Below are 18176 nucleotides of genomic sequence, written 5' to 3' on the forward strand. Positions count from 1 at the left end.
CCGTGTGACATAAATTCAACGCAACGCTGATGCGAACGAGAAGCCTTCAACAGTTAGTCGCTAGGTTTCTCCTAATCGTCAGAATTCTTAATATTTAAATAAAGTTCCAGAATTAAGTATAATCATTCTTAGAATGGAAAAAGGGATTGTAATTACGTCCGGCACATTTAAGCTCGAAGACACTAGTACTTCTATTAACGAAAATAGTTAAGGGTGGAACATAAAGTGAGAACCGAATGATCGGTCACTAGTAGCTTCCGACCCGGCCGGCTGTGGTGCGTGTCCGTATCGAAGCTGGATCAGGTCCGTACAACATAGTAGAGTAGTCGGATATTTAGCTCTTTACCTGGATTAATCGAAATACTCGGTACAACGCCACGAAATCCCGAACTAATGAGCCCTCGCTTCCTCTACAAACTCGCACGCTGGGAGATGAATGCGCGTAGACGCATGCAAACTCGAACGAACTCTTGAGTACTTTAACGATTTGCGGTCTAAGAGTATCATCGACTAATTAGGAATTTAATTTAGAAAAAGCGATTTTTCAATTCGAAGGCAATTAAGAGATTTTTGAGATAGAAAATTATTAAGATAAGTTCAAGGTTTGAAGAATTAGGAATGCCCTCTTAATTATACAGAAACATTTCACGCTTTTTGAGATGTACAGAATATCTCGAATCAAGCGAATTACGAATCCTGATCTCGATACCACTGCTACTCATTCATACATTTTTCTATTGCAGACGGGTTCGTGGATGAACGCGCGATGGACATATGAATCGGAGCCATCATGGGCACGCTTCGATCGATCCTGCTACTACTGGCGTCGTTCTGCTACTTCTTACATTCAACCGGTAAGCCAAACTCCAAAAATGATACGAGCATATCAAAAACTTCTATCCGACGCTTTCCACTTTCAATCGACTACAGTACAAGGCTACCAAAGCCATGTCTGGTTAACCCTTGAAAGTCACACCCCCAAAAATGATCTGATCCATTCTCTGCTCGCATAAACGACGTTCCAGAAATGAACAATCGACGTTATATTTATGAGTAATTCGAAGATCTCTAAATCGTTCGACGTATAAACGCGTAATATCGCGGATCGATTTGCCTATTATCCATCTCTTTGTGTCGACGACGTCGTTGGACGTGGTTGACGCGATAATTGCGAGAGCAGGTAACAAAGGCGGCGGGGGTGGATATACAGGGCGTAAATATGATCGGTGGTGCATCGACGCGGTGGTACACTAGACGCGCAGCTGCGCACCTGGCTAAGCCGAAGCGCTGTATCGGTCCCTCTGACCACCCAGTGTTGCCACTCACTGTCTCATCGACACGGGAGTTTCAACTATTCACGGCACACCAACCACGATCGATGCTTAAAGGGCTTTGACCAACGGATAAAGGTCCGCATTGAACTTTGCGAACGCCCGTTACGGGACCGATCAACGATGCGTCCAATCGGTGTTCGCGTACGAACATACGCGCAGCGTGTAAACCCGCACTGTTATAACTAGTCGTTTGTTACCGAATACTATAATTTTTCCCACGAAAATGTTTTCGGTTTTGATGCAACGGTATAATTCTAAATAGGGAACATATAGATCTTCTTAATGGAACGGGTTTCAAAAGTAGTTCCGAGTAATAAAGGAGTTGAACTTTGGAGAGTACTAGGGTCGATGGCAGCGTAGCTTCTTTCGGCTACTGAAACCAGGAATTTTAGGGAAATAACGGAAATCGACTCATTCTTCGAATGCTAGCAGGGAAGGATCCTGTCTCGGTACCTACTCGAAAGTAGCCAATAACGATGCAAACAAGTTTTCTTGGACCTCCGCGCAGGAAATAAGAAACTATTCCCTTTCGCTATAAGAGTACACATTTTCTACCCACCTTTCCGCGAACAATTTTTCTCGATTCTGCCTGACGCGAACGTCGATTTTCGAAATGAAACTGTAATTTACCCGGAGCACAATTGTTTCGAGAAATTATAAAGATCGTCGGGCGACGATACAACTGTGAGCCATAAAACCGGTGCAAATTTCCCGAGCAGCTTTGTGTTCGAGACGTTCCATTCAAGATTTCTCCCTCTATTTTCCAGCACTTGTCTTTCCTGGTAAAAGGAACGAGCTGTCTGCTCCCGAGGAACAAAGAACTGGCCATCAGGAGAAGTATTCGTTTCCACTAACCTCCCTTTGGCCCGTAAGAAAATTTTCTCCTAATGGAAGCGACCGTGATTCGAACCATCCCCTTTGTTACACTAGTCGAAGTAGACACGAGTCGTAACGAGAAGAATACATTTAGCTACGGAGTTCGCAAACTAAATTTGCCCGCCATTAGAATATCGGTTACGCTCGCGTTAAAAGACGGGCGCGCTCCCGGCCTTCGCCCCTTCTTCGCGCGAGTAGCCGCGCGTAAATCAGGGCGGAACAGATAAAGTGAACGTTTAAACTGAGAGTTTAGCAATACGCGACGGTATCGTAAAAGAAACGGGGAGAAAAACTGGAGTTAGACCGGGGGAAAGTGTCGATGGATGTAGAGAGAGAGAGAAAAGAGGGTAAAGTCGAAGAGAGCTGGAAGTTATCGGTTTGCTCTAGCTACGGAGCCGAGCTTCATCGTGAATACAAATGAGCTCCTGGTCGATTGGACTGGAGCACTAATTGAGAAAGTTCGCCTCGGTACCGCCGCCGGTGTTTCCTACGGATGAAGATAGCCACCGCTGCCGGCGACCCAGCTCGGCTATTCCTCTTCTTTCCGATCAAAGCCTGTTCCTTTAGGCGAGTTCCTCTAGAAGGATCGGAAACACGACAAATTCCTCAACGCCGAAACTTAACGACCGACGTTTCCTACAATTTTTCGTACTTTCTTTTCGGAATCATCGCGATCGACCCTTCCGCGTTACAAAGCGACGAGGAATGCTTTCTCACGAGTAACACTCGAAACAGTATTCATGAAAATAAATTACTTTTGTTTTTCTTAATACCGTACGATCAGTCGGAAGATCTTTACAATTCTGCTGCTTGGGAAATGTCCACCTTTTCGGATTCCTTCGTTGCCGTAAAGAGTACATCGTAATTCCATCTTGCCGGAGTCAAAAAATCATCGCTTTAATCAAGAGGCAGAGAAGAAGAGAGAGGTTCCCGAGACCCCTTTGCGAGTATTGCAGCGCAGGAGATAAGCCGAGCTAACCCCGAATTACCGTTCCCTCTCTTTGCCGGTGCAAATTAGCAAGCACGCCGGAGCCCAGAGGAGGGTACAATTTTAAGGCACTCGCTCTAATAGGTAATGCAATTTAAGAAGCTCGTCAACCAGGATGGCAGGACCGTAGGCAGATGGCCAGGGAAGCGCGGGTAAGGGAAAGAAAGAGAGAGCGAGACGACCCTTGCGCGTCGCCGTATACGCAGAACGAATCTTAAATTCTGTGGCTGCTACGACTCTGTCTCCGTCTCGTCCACATAGCCGAGCGAATAACTTCGGTAATTACCATCGACCCAGTTACGAGCGGCCCTCGAATCAACCGGGTTTCGAATCTGACCAGGAGAACCGTGACGACGACTTTTGACGAGGCGTCGATTCGCCGACCCGACTCGATACAAATCTCTCTGAATGCCGTCTTACACTTTTTGCTCGTTTCATCGACGCGTTCCCGTATTCGCGGCAAGCGTCGCGAAACGTACCGTCGGATGCGCTCGAGAAACGTATAGGAAAGTGCCGCTAGTTACCACGGGTAATCTTATTTGCAAGCTACCGCGCGATCCCTGATCCGACGAGGGAAGTAATTGAACGACGACGGCGACGAGGAGCAACGGGAGGAGAAGGCTCTTCGCTCGGAGGTTGGCACGGGTTTTTGGCTCGTCCAATCCGGCGCAATGACTTCTGCGGTCCTCGTGAACGTCGTACGATATTTTCTAGTAATGCAATTTCTTGAGTTTTCGGCTTGGCTCCAAGTCGTTACACGTACGTTATTCGATAGCCGGGACTTTCGGTCCGCGGAAAACGTCGTCCGGGGTAGCTCGTGCGACCAACGAAACTCCGCCGATTATTCGTTCGGACGGAGCCGTTGTTCTTGAATCAGCGGCGGATACGCGTAAATCGAAACATCCCGGCGAACCGTATAAAAACGAGGGAAAAACCGTCCAGATAAAAGCTTAACGACCGGAGTTTCGCGCGCGGGAGAACGAGACAAATACATGTCCGCAGTGGGAAGTTTTCACTCCACTGGCTGGGCTAAACTTTCCCAATATGCCACTACAGACCGTCGCTCCTTTCAAATTTATTTCCTTCAAGACCTTCGTTAACTCGTCCAGCAAATGCAAAAGAAAGTCAACTTTTTTAACCCGAGTGCGCGACTTCGCATCTACGCGTTCAGAGGAAGTCTATTTTCCAGTACATTTTTCGTAGCAAATAAAACACGAGTGAATGAAAGGAGAACGGATACAGGCATACATGGAATACCTTCGCTGTATGTCAAAACCTATGTCAGACAACCGAGGAAATCTTTCATACAAAAGATAAAACTTCCTCTCCCTCACATATTTTTCCCTACACACACGATACTACGCGCACACAACATAATGTTAATTTCCCCGGCACTCCCCATTCGACCCAGATTCATTGAAACAAGCCGCCGCTTTCCGATATTTCCAGATAGTGCTACTCGCGGTGAAAAGACACCGGCCACGGAGAAGACGCAGTCTCGGAACCGGGACAACGACGTCCCTCGCTCGGTAGCTGAATCCGTGAAGGACGTCTTGGCGCAGATCGGCGGTAGCGCCGTGCTACCTTGCAAATCCACCGGTCCCGGAGTAGTGAGTATACCTGTATATGTATACGAGCAAATATATACGTTCTAGATGATGTATACAAGCGCGAGGCGAACTACGTGTACAAGTGGACCCGCTTGTGTGCCTTGTGCACAAGCCACAGGCTGTCCTCTCCGTGCGCACATTATACACGGGCCAATGCGCACCAAGGAAATATGCGCATTGTACACAAGTTTGCATGCTCTTGTGTACAGCGGGCACATCGATAAACAGCCACGCTGCAGATTGCACGCACGCATTGCGCATTCCGGAAACACGCCCGTGCATACGTGCGACGCTGTTCGATGTGTGCTACGAATTACATTATTTCTCCTCCGGCTGACCAGATTTCCCGTCGTTAAGAATTGAACGTTGATATCAGAATCACCTCTCGCGTAAAAATTTCGTCGGACGTTTCACCGGTTCGTCAACTATTTATCTGGCGCCGGTCCATTTCGAATCCGACCAGTAAGCCGAAGAGCAGAGCGTCGCGACGCGGTGCATTTTAGTCTAGCGTAAACCTCGATGCATACACGCGCCGGGGCGCCTTTCTCGCGAAGCGTGCTCGTTAATAAATGATCGGGAGCAGCGTGCTGCTGCATGCAAGCCTCGGGCTGAGGTCACCGTAGCAAAGAGCGGAAATCGGGAAACGTATCTCGAACGGAGAACATGGTCGTTTCACGCAACTGCAACGACTCGGTCACTCGACGAGCGCGCGCGCATGTAACGTAAGCCAGCGAGCTACCGACCAAACAGCCGGATGAAAGGGAGAATCGTCCGAGAGAGGAAACCCTTCCCCTTTCCAGTTGGAACGTAATTTCTCGGTATTAATGTTGCAAGCGTCAACGCGCCGAGAAACGTTCCCAACGTCCAGCCGACTGGTTACATGGACGATCCGCCACTCACACATGCTACGAATTTACCAAGGGAAATTTCTATTTCCCGTGAGCGCGGACAATCAGAGTATCAAATTAGGAAAGTTTTCGGAAGTAAGATTCGCATTGCATTACAATTTCGAAAATTGTGCCCATCACTGGATCAAATGAGATGTTTGGATTTACGTGTCCCAGGCATTTAGCATGCACTTAATGTTGTTCAGTATCTAGTACGAACTGTTTGTCACCTCTCCGTGAAAAGAGGAAAACTATTATAAAAATGATCAGCCATTCTAAGGTCAGGACCGTTTGAATTTTTCATAGTTCCAGGTCGTATATTTTCCATTCATGAAGATTTACCGTTTGCTATCTAACAGATATATTCCCAGATTTTTTTCTATATTCTATATCTCGTTTGGTCCGAGAATCACCGGAGACTGAAATTCTTCCGAGCGAATATTCGAACCATGGGTTACAAAATTTGTTCCCAGAGAACGTAAGATAGGAGAATAATACGTTCCATCGGCAACTGCGGCACTAAACTCTTACAATTTCGTAGAACATTACCATTTGGAAAGGACAGGCAGGATTGATTTCCCTAGAAGAAGAGACTCGTAAATTCGCCGACGATAAATTATCTCGAGAACTGACACCGTGGCGCGGGCGAAAACTGCTGCTCGTTTGCGTCTATCTACGTACAATTCGATTTTGTTTTACCACTATTGCCGGAAGAACGTTCGAACAAAGAACGTGAGATCATTTCCACGGCGCGTAGAAAGATTCTTGAGCCAAAGGCGGGCACAAGCTGGAGCATTCGTTTCTAACAGAACAACGAGCATGATCTAATATGTACAGCTTGGTACAATGATTTTTAGCCAGCTCTCAATATACCAATAACAAATGAGTCTGTTTAACCCTATCATATTATAATTCTGCCTTTACACGCGACTAGTGTTACATTTAGCTGAATACTCGTTACAAATGCTCTAGTCCGTATCGACTTTTAGAGTGAGGCGGACAGAAGAAGGTCGAAGTGTCTGCCTAAGCGTGAAGGCGATTACAACGGTGTGAGATATCTATATTCGTAAGCGATAGAGCGTCGAGAGGAAGCTTTATACTCTATATTCTTCCTCTCCGCTCCACCCCGAAAGCGCGTGTGCCGTTGACAGCAGTTAATTACAAAGCAACTGCGAATCGACTAGAGAGAGGCGGATTGGGGAACGAAATATCAGCGAGCAAACGGCAATTTTCGAGATTAAACGGTAAGAACGTCATTGAAATCTCGCGTTGTTCATCATATCTAAATCCAGTGAATGATACCGGGCCGTGTCTAGAGCAATAAACACGTAGCTATGTCCGACTGGTTCGGTCTACTGTCCGGTATCTTGAATCGCGGCGAGAGATTAAGCGCTTGTACGACCTAATTCTCGTGAGAACCGGTCCTAAAGTGATAATGACGCGGAAACTCTCCGACGTCTGCGAGGACGCTTCGAGAAGAGCGGAATCACGGCAAAACCGAGAACTTTTAATTACCACTTCGTACTAAATGTTGCGTAAGGTACCAAGTGCCTTGCTCGTTCTCGCGGCTCAACTTTTTTAATTCGCGGAATAGCCAGTCCCGTGAAACGCGGAAACGAAGATTTTTGAACGTAACTGTCAACGCTTCGAAAGTTGCAATTTTTACCTTTGAAACGTTACGCGGTACAAAGTAAAAATCGTTGGATTTAGTTTCCATTAATTGGCACTTCTCTGTAACAACCTCTTCAGAATTTCCATAGTTTACACACGAGCCGTTTAATCCAAAAATAATAGAAAGAAGAATATTGTATAAAATATAACGACAACGATAAACGAGCCTTGATTTTACGAACAAAACGGCATTATTATCTTTAGAAATAATTTCACAATTATTTTATATTTTATAAAAGATTTATGTCATTTACCATTATCCCGGAATTAACTTTTTTCACTGATACCACTCTTGCATTAGATGGCTCATATATTTACTTTTTCGAGACGAGTGCGCGAACGGCAGCGTGGCAGAGGAAGAGTCTATGCGGTCGAGAGTGGCAAATTGAGCTCCTTGGAAACAATAGAAACTCGGAAATGGCCCACTTAACCGGCCATTCCTGACAATATATCGATACCGCTTCAACCGTGTTGCCTTTATCGTCGAGAATGGCTCGGGTGGATATCTTCTATAATTGAGGTGCGAAAATTTCTCCCGCTACTTTTTGTACACTCGGTAGCGATCAACGTTAAGAGGCAAAATCTCTTCCTCTTTTCTTTCCATTTAAGTTTCCCGGCAAAGTATGCCAACAAAGAGAGAACGGCAGGGTTCGTGAAAAAGCTGCCCGAAATACAATTCTTATCTTTCGCTCCCACTTATATACATACACATTAGAATATTAAATATCCTAGTTGATTACTAACGATAAGATATAATCTATCAAGGTTGAATTTTTGTAATTCACAGTACATACAAGTTTTAGGCAAATAGTGTTCAGAGGTTTAATATTAATTAATTGTAAATCATGAAAAGCCAGCTTTTCCAGGAAAGCAATAAAAAAAATCGAGAACTCTTGCAGGAAAATCTTCGACAATTTGGAATTATTCGATGTTGATAAAAATTCCATTGGGAATCGTATTATTTTTATCTTCGCATAATGAGATTTTGAAGTGCTTCGTGGGACGGGTTCGCGCTTATAAAGAGCGTGCAAGCTTCCAGCCAGTTGTATCAGGGAATGCACGACACGCACTCGTTTACAAAAGGACACCTCGTGGTAGCCAAAGATCGATGCGCGCTCGAGCAGAATTTCAATTGGAACATTCACCAAGGTATAGGTACGATTGCAAGTGCTGATACGACAGAGAAACCTAAAACATTCGATAGGACGTGCCACGCGCGGTGCAGTAGTACGTACAGCGTTCGATGATTACGACCCGGGTTAACGCCGAACCGGTTACAAAGATAAGACACTTTTACGTAATATCCAACTTTTCTATTTATTTTATCTGCGGGACTAAAGAGAACGCGAACGTTGAAATTTCACGAGAGTGAGTGTACGAACGCTCGAGTCGAATTGAATTTATCGAAGTAACTATCGATGTGTGCAAATGATAATGGCCTCAATTGAAATAGAGCCTGTTTAGGCCAACAAACTTGAAATATCATGAATATCCAATACCATCGTGCGACGTTATCAGGAGAAAAGTCAATAGTTAACACTGATACGACGCGGTGTAAAATATTTTGATCGGTTCCGACGATTGCACGAGCATCGAGATGGCCACGTAAACGGATCGTGGCCAGTGTGCCGATACACGTCGACGAGAGGAGCGTACCGGCATTATATTCAACCACTGTGCCGAGTATAAATTTCACGCTGGCCGGGAGCAATATGAATATTTCGGAAATCGGTACACGCCCGTTCGAGATCCAAGAGGAAATCCCGTCGGGAGTCAGGAACTTCTCCAATTTTCTGGCTCGAACGGCGAATTGTCTCTGGAATGCCGCGCGTGAACCTCCCTTTCGAATACCGGCTCGAGCACGCCGCCAATTTTTATTTCTCCGATCTACTCTAATCAATCGGAAGGGGAATTCGATTCGCGAAAAAAATAATTCGTAGCACGTTCGACACTGTCCAAAGTTCTCATAGTTATAGTTTTCGACTGAGTTATAGTTTCTGCTCCATAGAAGATACTTTGAGACTTAATTCTTGTCATACTCGATTGAGAAAATCGCCCAGCGTGCAATCGGTGGGGCATCGACGAAAAGCGGCGAACATATGTCTGTCTTGTTATCGCACGCTCGTGTATGTACGTACCTACGCACGTACTCGGTTCGATGCCAGAATTAACAGATGATTCGAATATCGGCTTAATATGCATAATTATTTCCTGAGCAACACCTCGTTACCCGTGTTTCCAATTCGAGACGAATCACGGAACACGTATACGTACATATGTACATCGTACAGCGATAGAATCGACACAAGAGCCAACTAATCTGTATTACCATTGATCGAAATCCATTCGAGGCGAGTCAGCAAAAACTTTCATTCAAAATTATCCGACGCTGAGTTTATTAGGAAGCCTGACATGAACACGATTTGATTACCAGAATATGAGCATACGTTCACTTAATTGCATTGCACAATCAGTTCGTATAGAACGTATCTTCGTATAATCATTAAACAACTAGTTATTGTACCTGGTTCTTGTTAACTCATCCTGTGTACAGGGAAAAATTTTAAGGGATGACTTCAGAAAAACACCAAAATATAGTTTCCATTAATAGTAAATTTCTACACATTCATATAGCTGGAAATTGGGATTCTTTCAAGTCGTGAAATGCCCCCTTAAAAAAAATGCTAGTAGCGTAATGCGGAGATACTAATATGTTTCCTCGAACCGATTCGAGACAGTGCCAGATGTCTGCGATGTGGCAGTGCTAGGCGCCTAATAGCGCGGTACCGATTTTCCCATAAACCAGTTAAACTTTGATAAAACTTTTTCGTAGAGAGCAAAGGGAACACACATGTTGCCCCGTAAAAATCGAACCGTTAAGAAAAAAGTTGGCCAGTTAAAAAGTCATTAAAAACGGAACCGGGGAAAGAATGGGAAGTTTCGCGCACTTTCTACTAAAGTAACACCGAGAGCTTCTAATAAACGAAGATAATTAAAAAGCAATAATCGCAAAAAGAGCTTTAGTGCTTGCTTTCGTGGACTCGAAAGTCAATTAACGTGTACAAAAAAAATAACGAAAATGTTGTTTCAATATACATAATTATGTTAATGATAGTAAATGTAGTACCTTTTTCCTACTATCCTATAATGATTCTATTTACAATCAATTTACATCGCGCAGTCATGCCCTCGCCTCATTCACGTATTTTTTTACACGAATTCTAAGAGATTTTCGTTCATTGACAACATTATTAAAGTATAAGAATACGAATTGCTGTATTACTAAAGAATTCTCATGGCTCGTATAGATCTGAATCAACTCGTATGAACCGGCTGTACTAATAATACGATATTCATAGAGCCGCATGGTAGATACGGATTAATAAATGCACGATCAATTCCGTCGCGATAGAAGGAATAGAAAACGAATATACATCGATCGATGTAAAAATACGACTGTGATTTACAATATCGAGGAGTATGAAACGCGACTATCTATGCAGCTAAATGAGAAATGTGAAACGGCGCATCGATTCACGGCGGGCATAAATTAACGAGTTTACCAACGAATTAGGACATAGTAGGCCGTAACCGAGCGTAGATAAATACAAGCCAGGGAATGGATCGCGCGCAAATTATACGGATAATTTAGTTTATCGACTAGACGAATCGCGGTAGGACGAAGTTGAACGCGCTTAACGAATGGAAAAGTATCCCCGCGAATGCTTTCTCGCGGCTTGGAAAATTGGCTCGTTCGTATTAAGCGAATAACGAGCTCGTGAATTCCGAGTACCGTGGAGTGTCTTGAAAAAAGGCGTAAAGTACTCAAGTTGAAGATACGCGGTGATCCGTAATATCTCGACGGATCGGAGAGCGCGAAGGAGACAATCGATGCGGCGGCGTGGCAAAGCGCCCGAGCAGCAACCCACGCTACTATGGAGAGAACACGATCCTTCTTTCGATCTTTTATTCATGACGCACAGGCGCCAGGTTGCTTTGTCTCTCGACACCTTTTTTTCCGCGCGTTTGCCACCCAAGTTTCCACTTTCCGCTCGGACGCGTACAGTACATAGTATAACGCGACGTCCTGCGCGAGGAGAGGATCGGCGCGCGTTTCCATGCTCGGCGTCTATGCGAATCGCGTCGAGCTCGCGCGTACGCGACGCGAATACGCGATGGATTTTAACTCCCATAAACACGCGGAATCCTCGTAAATCCACGAATGTACGAGGAGGCCCGGAGACGATGAATGGGAAATCACGCGCGAACGCGAAGCCGACGCTCTCGCGTGTTCAACGAAGCCAGGGTTTACGGAAGGAATCTGGACAAAATATATCTTCTCTTCCACTTTATTCGCTAGTTACCATGCGCCATTGTACCCCCGTTCGAGCGCCTAATTTGCAAATAAGCAAAGTTACCGATATCGATTTAATTAATGCAGTATCTAACGCTATTCCAAATATTAGCTCCAATATTCTGTTTCCTGTACGATGGAATGCAGTTGCTTGCTATAGTCGCACGTATGTTCCGTGTACATAGGTTACACGGTAATTAGACATGTTGACCCATCGTACAGTCACTCGATACGATCGCCATGCCCTTTTTCAAAAGTATCTACTACGACGATGACCCACGTGTAAATTATTTTATAAGGCGTCGGCTCCTTCTCCGATCTGTGCGACAGGTTCGTGATAATTTAAGTGATCGAGTGAAGTCGGAGGACGTAGCTACGTTAACAGGAACGAACGGCAGACGCTGACTGGCGATACGGTGCGCGTCGAGTCAACGGGTTCATTATTCTGCTCGCTTATGCTCGAGTGTTCTCTCGTCGATCTTCTAAGCTACATCGGAAAATCGAATCGCAAGTACCTGCCGCGAGCATCGAGTACACTCGAGGATTAAATTACGCGATTTTTTTCAACGTCGTCGTTAAGAACATCGCGGCGAACAGATTCTGTTCCGGGTCCTTAATAAGATCTTTATGCAATTAGAGTGCAGTCTGGAGAGTGAATCTCGTAATAAACGATCTGAGCAACGCGAATTTATATCCAATAATGGTAAAAACCATTCATATTTCGAACAATTATGCACGGTAAACTGAATTGCTGAAACTCGCGTAGTCTCAAACCAACCAACATTTTCTATCTCGATGGACTCTCCTCAAGATTTGGGCATTTGACAAAATTGGGCAAAACTAACAGGCTGAACCACTTGTTTCAGGTGACTTGGATCAGAAAAGTAGACGAACAACTATTGACATTGGGTAGACGTACTCACGCGATCGACACGCGGTTCATGATCGTCTCGAACAGCCCTGATTGGACTCTGCAGATAAAGAATGTGAAACGAGAAGACGCCGGGATCTACGAATGCCAGGTAATCCAATGTTCTATTTACTCTCCGATATTAATTGGGAAACGGTACGAGAAATTGTCTGGTGAGACAGGTTCAAACTGAACCGGTCCAGAAACGATTCATTCGCCTCAGCATCACGGAGGCCTACTCCGTGATACCTGGAGGACCGGACCTGCACGTGAAGCAGGGATCCAGCCTTCGACTCGAGTGTCAACTAATGGCATCGACGGAGGCCCCGAGTTACATCTTCTGGTATCGCGAGGGTCGCATGATCAACTATGACGACGAGCCGGGCGTCAGAGTCGAACCAGCGAAGAACGGCTCGATCCTCGTTGTCGACAAAGTGAAACTCTCTCATGGTGCCAATTACACCTGCTCACCGAGCAACGCCAGGCCGGCTTATATCATGATACACGTGATCGAAGGTCAGCTACACGTTCTCCAATCGAGAGAACGATTTATAACAATGATGTAGCAATTTAAACTATTGCACGTTCGAAATAATGACGTTCTAATCATGACGGGCGAATTTTCGATTTCGTATCGATCCTGATTACTGTTTCACGGTCTGTTATTGTACAAACTTCGAACAATTTCGACGATATGGGTTTCTGGGAGAATATCGATCAAAATAGAGTTCGCAACAGATACGTATCTGACACCGACCCGACGCCAAAGCAATATAATGGCAAATCGTAGAACGCCGATATCTATATGGAATGGATCGTTTTTCACTCGTAACAATTATAACACTGACGCGATAGCAATAGCGGTAATAATCCTTTTCAGTCAATGCTCGCGCTCCGTTATTAACTTTGTCAATTTTTTCATTTTAACCTTGTACAAACGGATACCCCTTTTTACAACGGGACTCGATCGCGACAGATAAAATCAACAAGTATTTCCAAGTCCCGGTCTCGATTCTAAAAACATCGCTCGTTATTTGCAGAGAATTTCATCGCCGAAATGTTTTTATTATTTTTTCGTAAACGCATCGTCCGCGTTTACAATTTTTAATTCCAGCTTTGATTAGATACCTATCTATTTTTACAGTTTTCCACCACGATTTTATTTCTCCCTCTTTTTTTTTACTCGCTGCTCTCCCCGGCGCAGTGAGCAAACATTCATTTCTCATTGTCATATTCCTGTTTGCAGAAGAAGAGAAACCAGCAGCGATGCACGGCGGTGATCGGCGGAACGCTACGTCAAGGGCTACGTCCATCAACGTCCTGTTGATTTTTCTGACTCTGCTCGGTGCGCGCGTCTCGAGCCGACTTTGTTCGTGTCTCACGTGACCAGCCTATCGCGTCGATATTTTATTTACCAACGAATCGATATCACCCAAATTCCAAACACGTGAATCCCTCGTTTCACCAAAATTACTCGTCTACTCTAAGTTGATTAATAATCTGATTAATACACCGGATCAAATTCAAATTTAAATAAGCGGTTTCATCTTCAGATTTCATTTACCGGTTAAATTTAAATTGCGTAAATTTAATGTACGAATTTAATCATTAGAAATTAATATCGGAGCTTATCGAAACGTTTGGAAACAACAACGACGGTGTGCAGAAGCGAAATTTGTTTCTCACAGACACTTCAAGTTGTATTAACAGACACTGTGTTGCCGTGTAGAGTTTCGGAATTGTTTCAATTGTGATTTTGGACTTGACGTTCCTTTCGGTAATCTGCGAAACGCGATATCCATTTCGTTCGATACGAAATTATGCGTTCAAATAGTTGTTTGCTAACGTCGCGTTATCATTCTTATTTTTCGAGAATTAATGAAAGAGATGGATTTGAAACGATCGATATGCGTGCATGATATACCACACGATGTATATAAGACATTTCTTCACGACAAATACAAATGCAAGCAATACCGATTCGAATTTTCCATCGCTTCTGACTAAAACGAAAAGATATGAAGACCATAATTCCGTGAGAATTTACAAGCGACATAATGCGAAAAAGCAAACTGTTTCGAGTTGAACGTTTAATTAAATGTCACCCCTTTGGCAAAGGAACGACGTCAGCGATGAAAAAAGGAAGACACGGCCGTGGGACGTACATCATTGACGCAAGTTCGCACAGAACATTTATGGCATTCAACTTGCTGCTCGCTTTTACAGTCTCTCGCGGGTAAAAACGCGTGCCACGTTATGAATCGGTGAATAGCAGATTTGTGCCCATTAGGAAGGCTGCGGCACTGGGAAGATGCGTCAATGGAGAAATAGAGGGGCGACATTATTCAATTGATATAAAAAAAACCAACGACGAAAGTCGCCCTCTGTTTAAACAGAGCCGTGTAGAACTCGATAAATCCTTAAGCCCGGCGAACACTTTCGACTTCGCAAATTAACGACGTTTGAACGAACGGGGCACGTAAGAGTTCGGTTCAAATTATGATATCATGATTAAGACGAGACAAACGCGAAGTACAATTGAACAGTTCTATAAGATTTCTCATTTCAATGCATTGTTTCTTATAGATTTTCCTCGCTGGATTTATAAGAAATTATGTAATTTATCTCGGTTGAAAAATATAAGACTGTGAAAAACGTGAGCAGCATGAAAAGTCGCTCGATCGATGTAAACGAACGAGCAACGTTACACGTGAAAACGGACACTATCACCTCTTGAAAACTGATTACGTATCTTCTATAAATTATCATATACCGCAACTACTTATATCGAAGTTTCATCTTGCTGGAAATCAAGTCTCGGCGAGAATTTCTCTAACTGTTTTTTATAGTTTGGGACAAGCCGACGAAAAGTTTTTTGATGAATTCATTAATAGTGTGTTAAGGCGCTCGCTCGATGTATCAATGTGATCGGTGTACATACATACGTACATATATGTAAACGTTCGAAATCGTAAGCAATAAGAATGGACGATCGCAGAATTTGTCAATTGCCAAGACGGAACGACAGCTACTCAATAAAGATTAAACGCTCCTTAATGAATTCGCGTCGAGCTTCTCATTGAACGTTCACAAATCGATGTGCTCTCTACACTACGTAGGTGTGTCTAGAAACTATTAACTAGAATCAATTCTATATTGCAAATTGCATCAACCCTATCGTTTTAATGGGCGAGATATCCACTGTCTCACGTGGACGATTCCATGGACCAGATACTCCGCGTTACAACGCTGATTACTCGATCCCATGAACGAGATATCCCGCAATTTCCATCCTGTGGTGTTATAAATTAACATACTTTGCATCAATTCTTCTTTGACTATTCTTATTATTCTGCACTATACAATTAACTAAAATTATTGCTTCGATTACCTTAAATTAACAATAGAATGTGTTTAATAGATAAAATAGATTTTTAAATTTACATATGAAGCACGTAATATAAGACACACCAGATTCCCTGATACAAGATAGACGAGATATTTCGTCCATAGCACGACGGATAGGAAATTACAACACGAAATATCTCGTCCATAACACGGAGTAATGAACATTATAACGCGAGATAAACTCTCCATAGTATCACAGAAGCGACATAATGATGGGGCGATATCTCGTCCCCGGCAATGAAAGGGTTAATTGACTCTCTGGTAATAGGTCCGATTGATTTAATAGATGTGCCGAGTAATTTAAATGTCGATATTTAAGATTCACTTCCGTCGACTGTACGAATTGTAAGAGTACGCTCGCAAACTAAATAGAATAATGTGTACAATTTTCATCCCCACGATTCCACTATCGACGTACAAAATAAATTGAACATTTTGAATCGACCGAGCAATAATTATTTTACCAAAGATCGCGAGGCCGATTCGAGCGTACCGATGACGGAACACAAGTCTCGTTATCACTGGGATAAAATATAGCGGAGATGTATCTTCCCCGTCGAGAACACCCTAAACTGCGTATTACGAAGTAACCGGGTCTGGCGACACGTTTAGCGAGATCGCGCGAAACGAAGGTGAGTAGGTAGATAAGGAACACCGGTTTATACATATGTATAAAGTCGTCAATGAGCCACGAAAAATGGAAGCGGACGATCATAATTTAATAATTATTTTTCTCTCTTCGTGGTACTAAATAATTCATAGTAGACGTCAGATATAAATATCAAATGCCTGGAAGACGTCGCGTCAGTCCACATATCTGACTCGGTCCACTAATTTTGATGGACACAAAATTTGTCACCAATGAGAGTCTGCTAAAATAAAACCACTTGACATCGATAAGTAAACTGGGTAACCTTTCCCTTTTGTCAAAGGGATCCTAAACGGAATCGCTAACGATAAGTTCAAAGCGCCTGGTGTTTGGCGGGACACCGTGACGATACCTAACATCGATGGTTGAAAATAAACTAACCGGTGAATGGCCTTTAACAACACGGGCAGATCGAGTACAGACGGAAGAGAGAGGCGGGAGAGAGAGCGCGGATTGCCACTCGAAGAGTATAGCCGGTGAATATCGGTTTCCAATATAACGCCCGGGATATACCTATTCGCGAACGCTAATCCCAAATACATTGTGAATAGCCCTCGCAAGATTGGAAATTCCATTCTGTATAGTGTATATTTCAAGGGCGTGCGCCTAATACATTATGACGTTACATTACGAGCTCGGCCACTACCGTCACCACTGCAAATCCGTAAGATCCGCATAATCCGGTTGATGCGAGCGTCGCTACGGTCCCGACCCGGGTAGGTACCATGTAAACCACTGATCGCATTCTGGATTATCTATGGTTCGCAATATCATCCCCTGACCTACAGTTTTCTATCTTAAACCTCATCTACGCTTCTCGAAAATTATAAAACTAAAGTTATTCGGCGAAATTTTATATCATCCAATTTTTCTCCGACGTCTCCTTTATATTTTATGAATAATTTTCTGACTTGAAACTAAATAAAATACAAGTACTGCATAAATGATGGTAAAAATCTATTGACACGAAACGCGTTTCTGCGCCAACTGAATCATAATCGTCGATAATACCGCATAGTAAATGCTGTGCATTTTCCGGAATTTCACGAATAATTCGATGGTTTAAGTTAGCTGGTGTAAACAGCCGGGCTAACCGTACGGACTAAAATTGCTGCTAATGACATAAAATATTCCAACGCGATTAACAGGCAAGCAAGTATACAGATGCGTGCGTACGCAAAATGTACTATCGATCAATCGTAATCAAATCCGGACGTTTCAGTCCGCGAATATTTAATCCCTGCCACTTGTATGCCTCATTTATCTTCTAAATTTTGTCTTGGATTGAAGTGTCGTGAAATTTTATAGTCTTATTATATGAAAGTGACACAGATAAATAATTGAACGTCAAACGGATCAAGCTACTTATCTACTTTCCGTTTTCCCTTCATTTTTCAAGTCTCCGAATGATGCGCATTCATTAAACGAATTATTTCACAATTCACATTCGTAACTAATTGAATCTCTCTTAAATCTATCCATTTTAATT

General features: G+C 43.6%; 1 protein-coding gene and 1 long non-coding RNA gene across 5 annotated transcripts in view; one reads left to right on the top strand and one right to left on the bottom strand.

Moving 5' to 3' along the window:
• Positions 1-16482, top strand: part of LOC108625846 (neuronal growth regulator 1) — a 36871-nt gene extending 20389 nt beyond the window's left edge. For both annotated transcript variants that reach the window (XM_026814418.1, XM_018026168.2), the window contains 5 exons: positions 744-854; positions 4648-4808; positions 12587-12742; positions 12813-13146; positions 13877-16482. In XM_026814418.1, coding sequence (XP_026670219.1) covers positions 791-854; positions 4648-4808; positions 12587-12742; positions 12813-13146; positions 13877-14016 — 855 coding nt within the window. In that variant the 5' untranslated portion in view covers positions 744-790 and the 3' untranslated portion in view covers positions 14017-16482. The remainder of the gene's footprint in view (positions 1-743; positions 855-4647; positions 4809-12586; positions 12743-12812; positions 13147-13876) is intronic.
• Positions 1-18176, bottom strand: part of LOC108625870 (uncharacterized) — a 127820-nt gene that overhangs the window by 107381 nt on the left and 2263 nt on the right. The window lies entirely within an intron of this gene.

Source organism: Ceratina calcarata, unplaced genomic scaffold (genome assembly GCF_001652005.2).
Source record: "Ceratina calcarata isolate Rehan_Ccalc_2016 unplaced genomic scaffold, ASM165200v1 scaffold12, whole genome shotgun sequence".
Classification (NCBI taxonomy): Eukaryota; Metazoa; Arthropoda; class Insecta; order Hymenoptera; family Apidae; genus Ceratina; species Ceratina calcarata.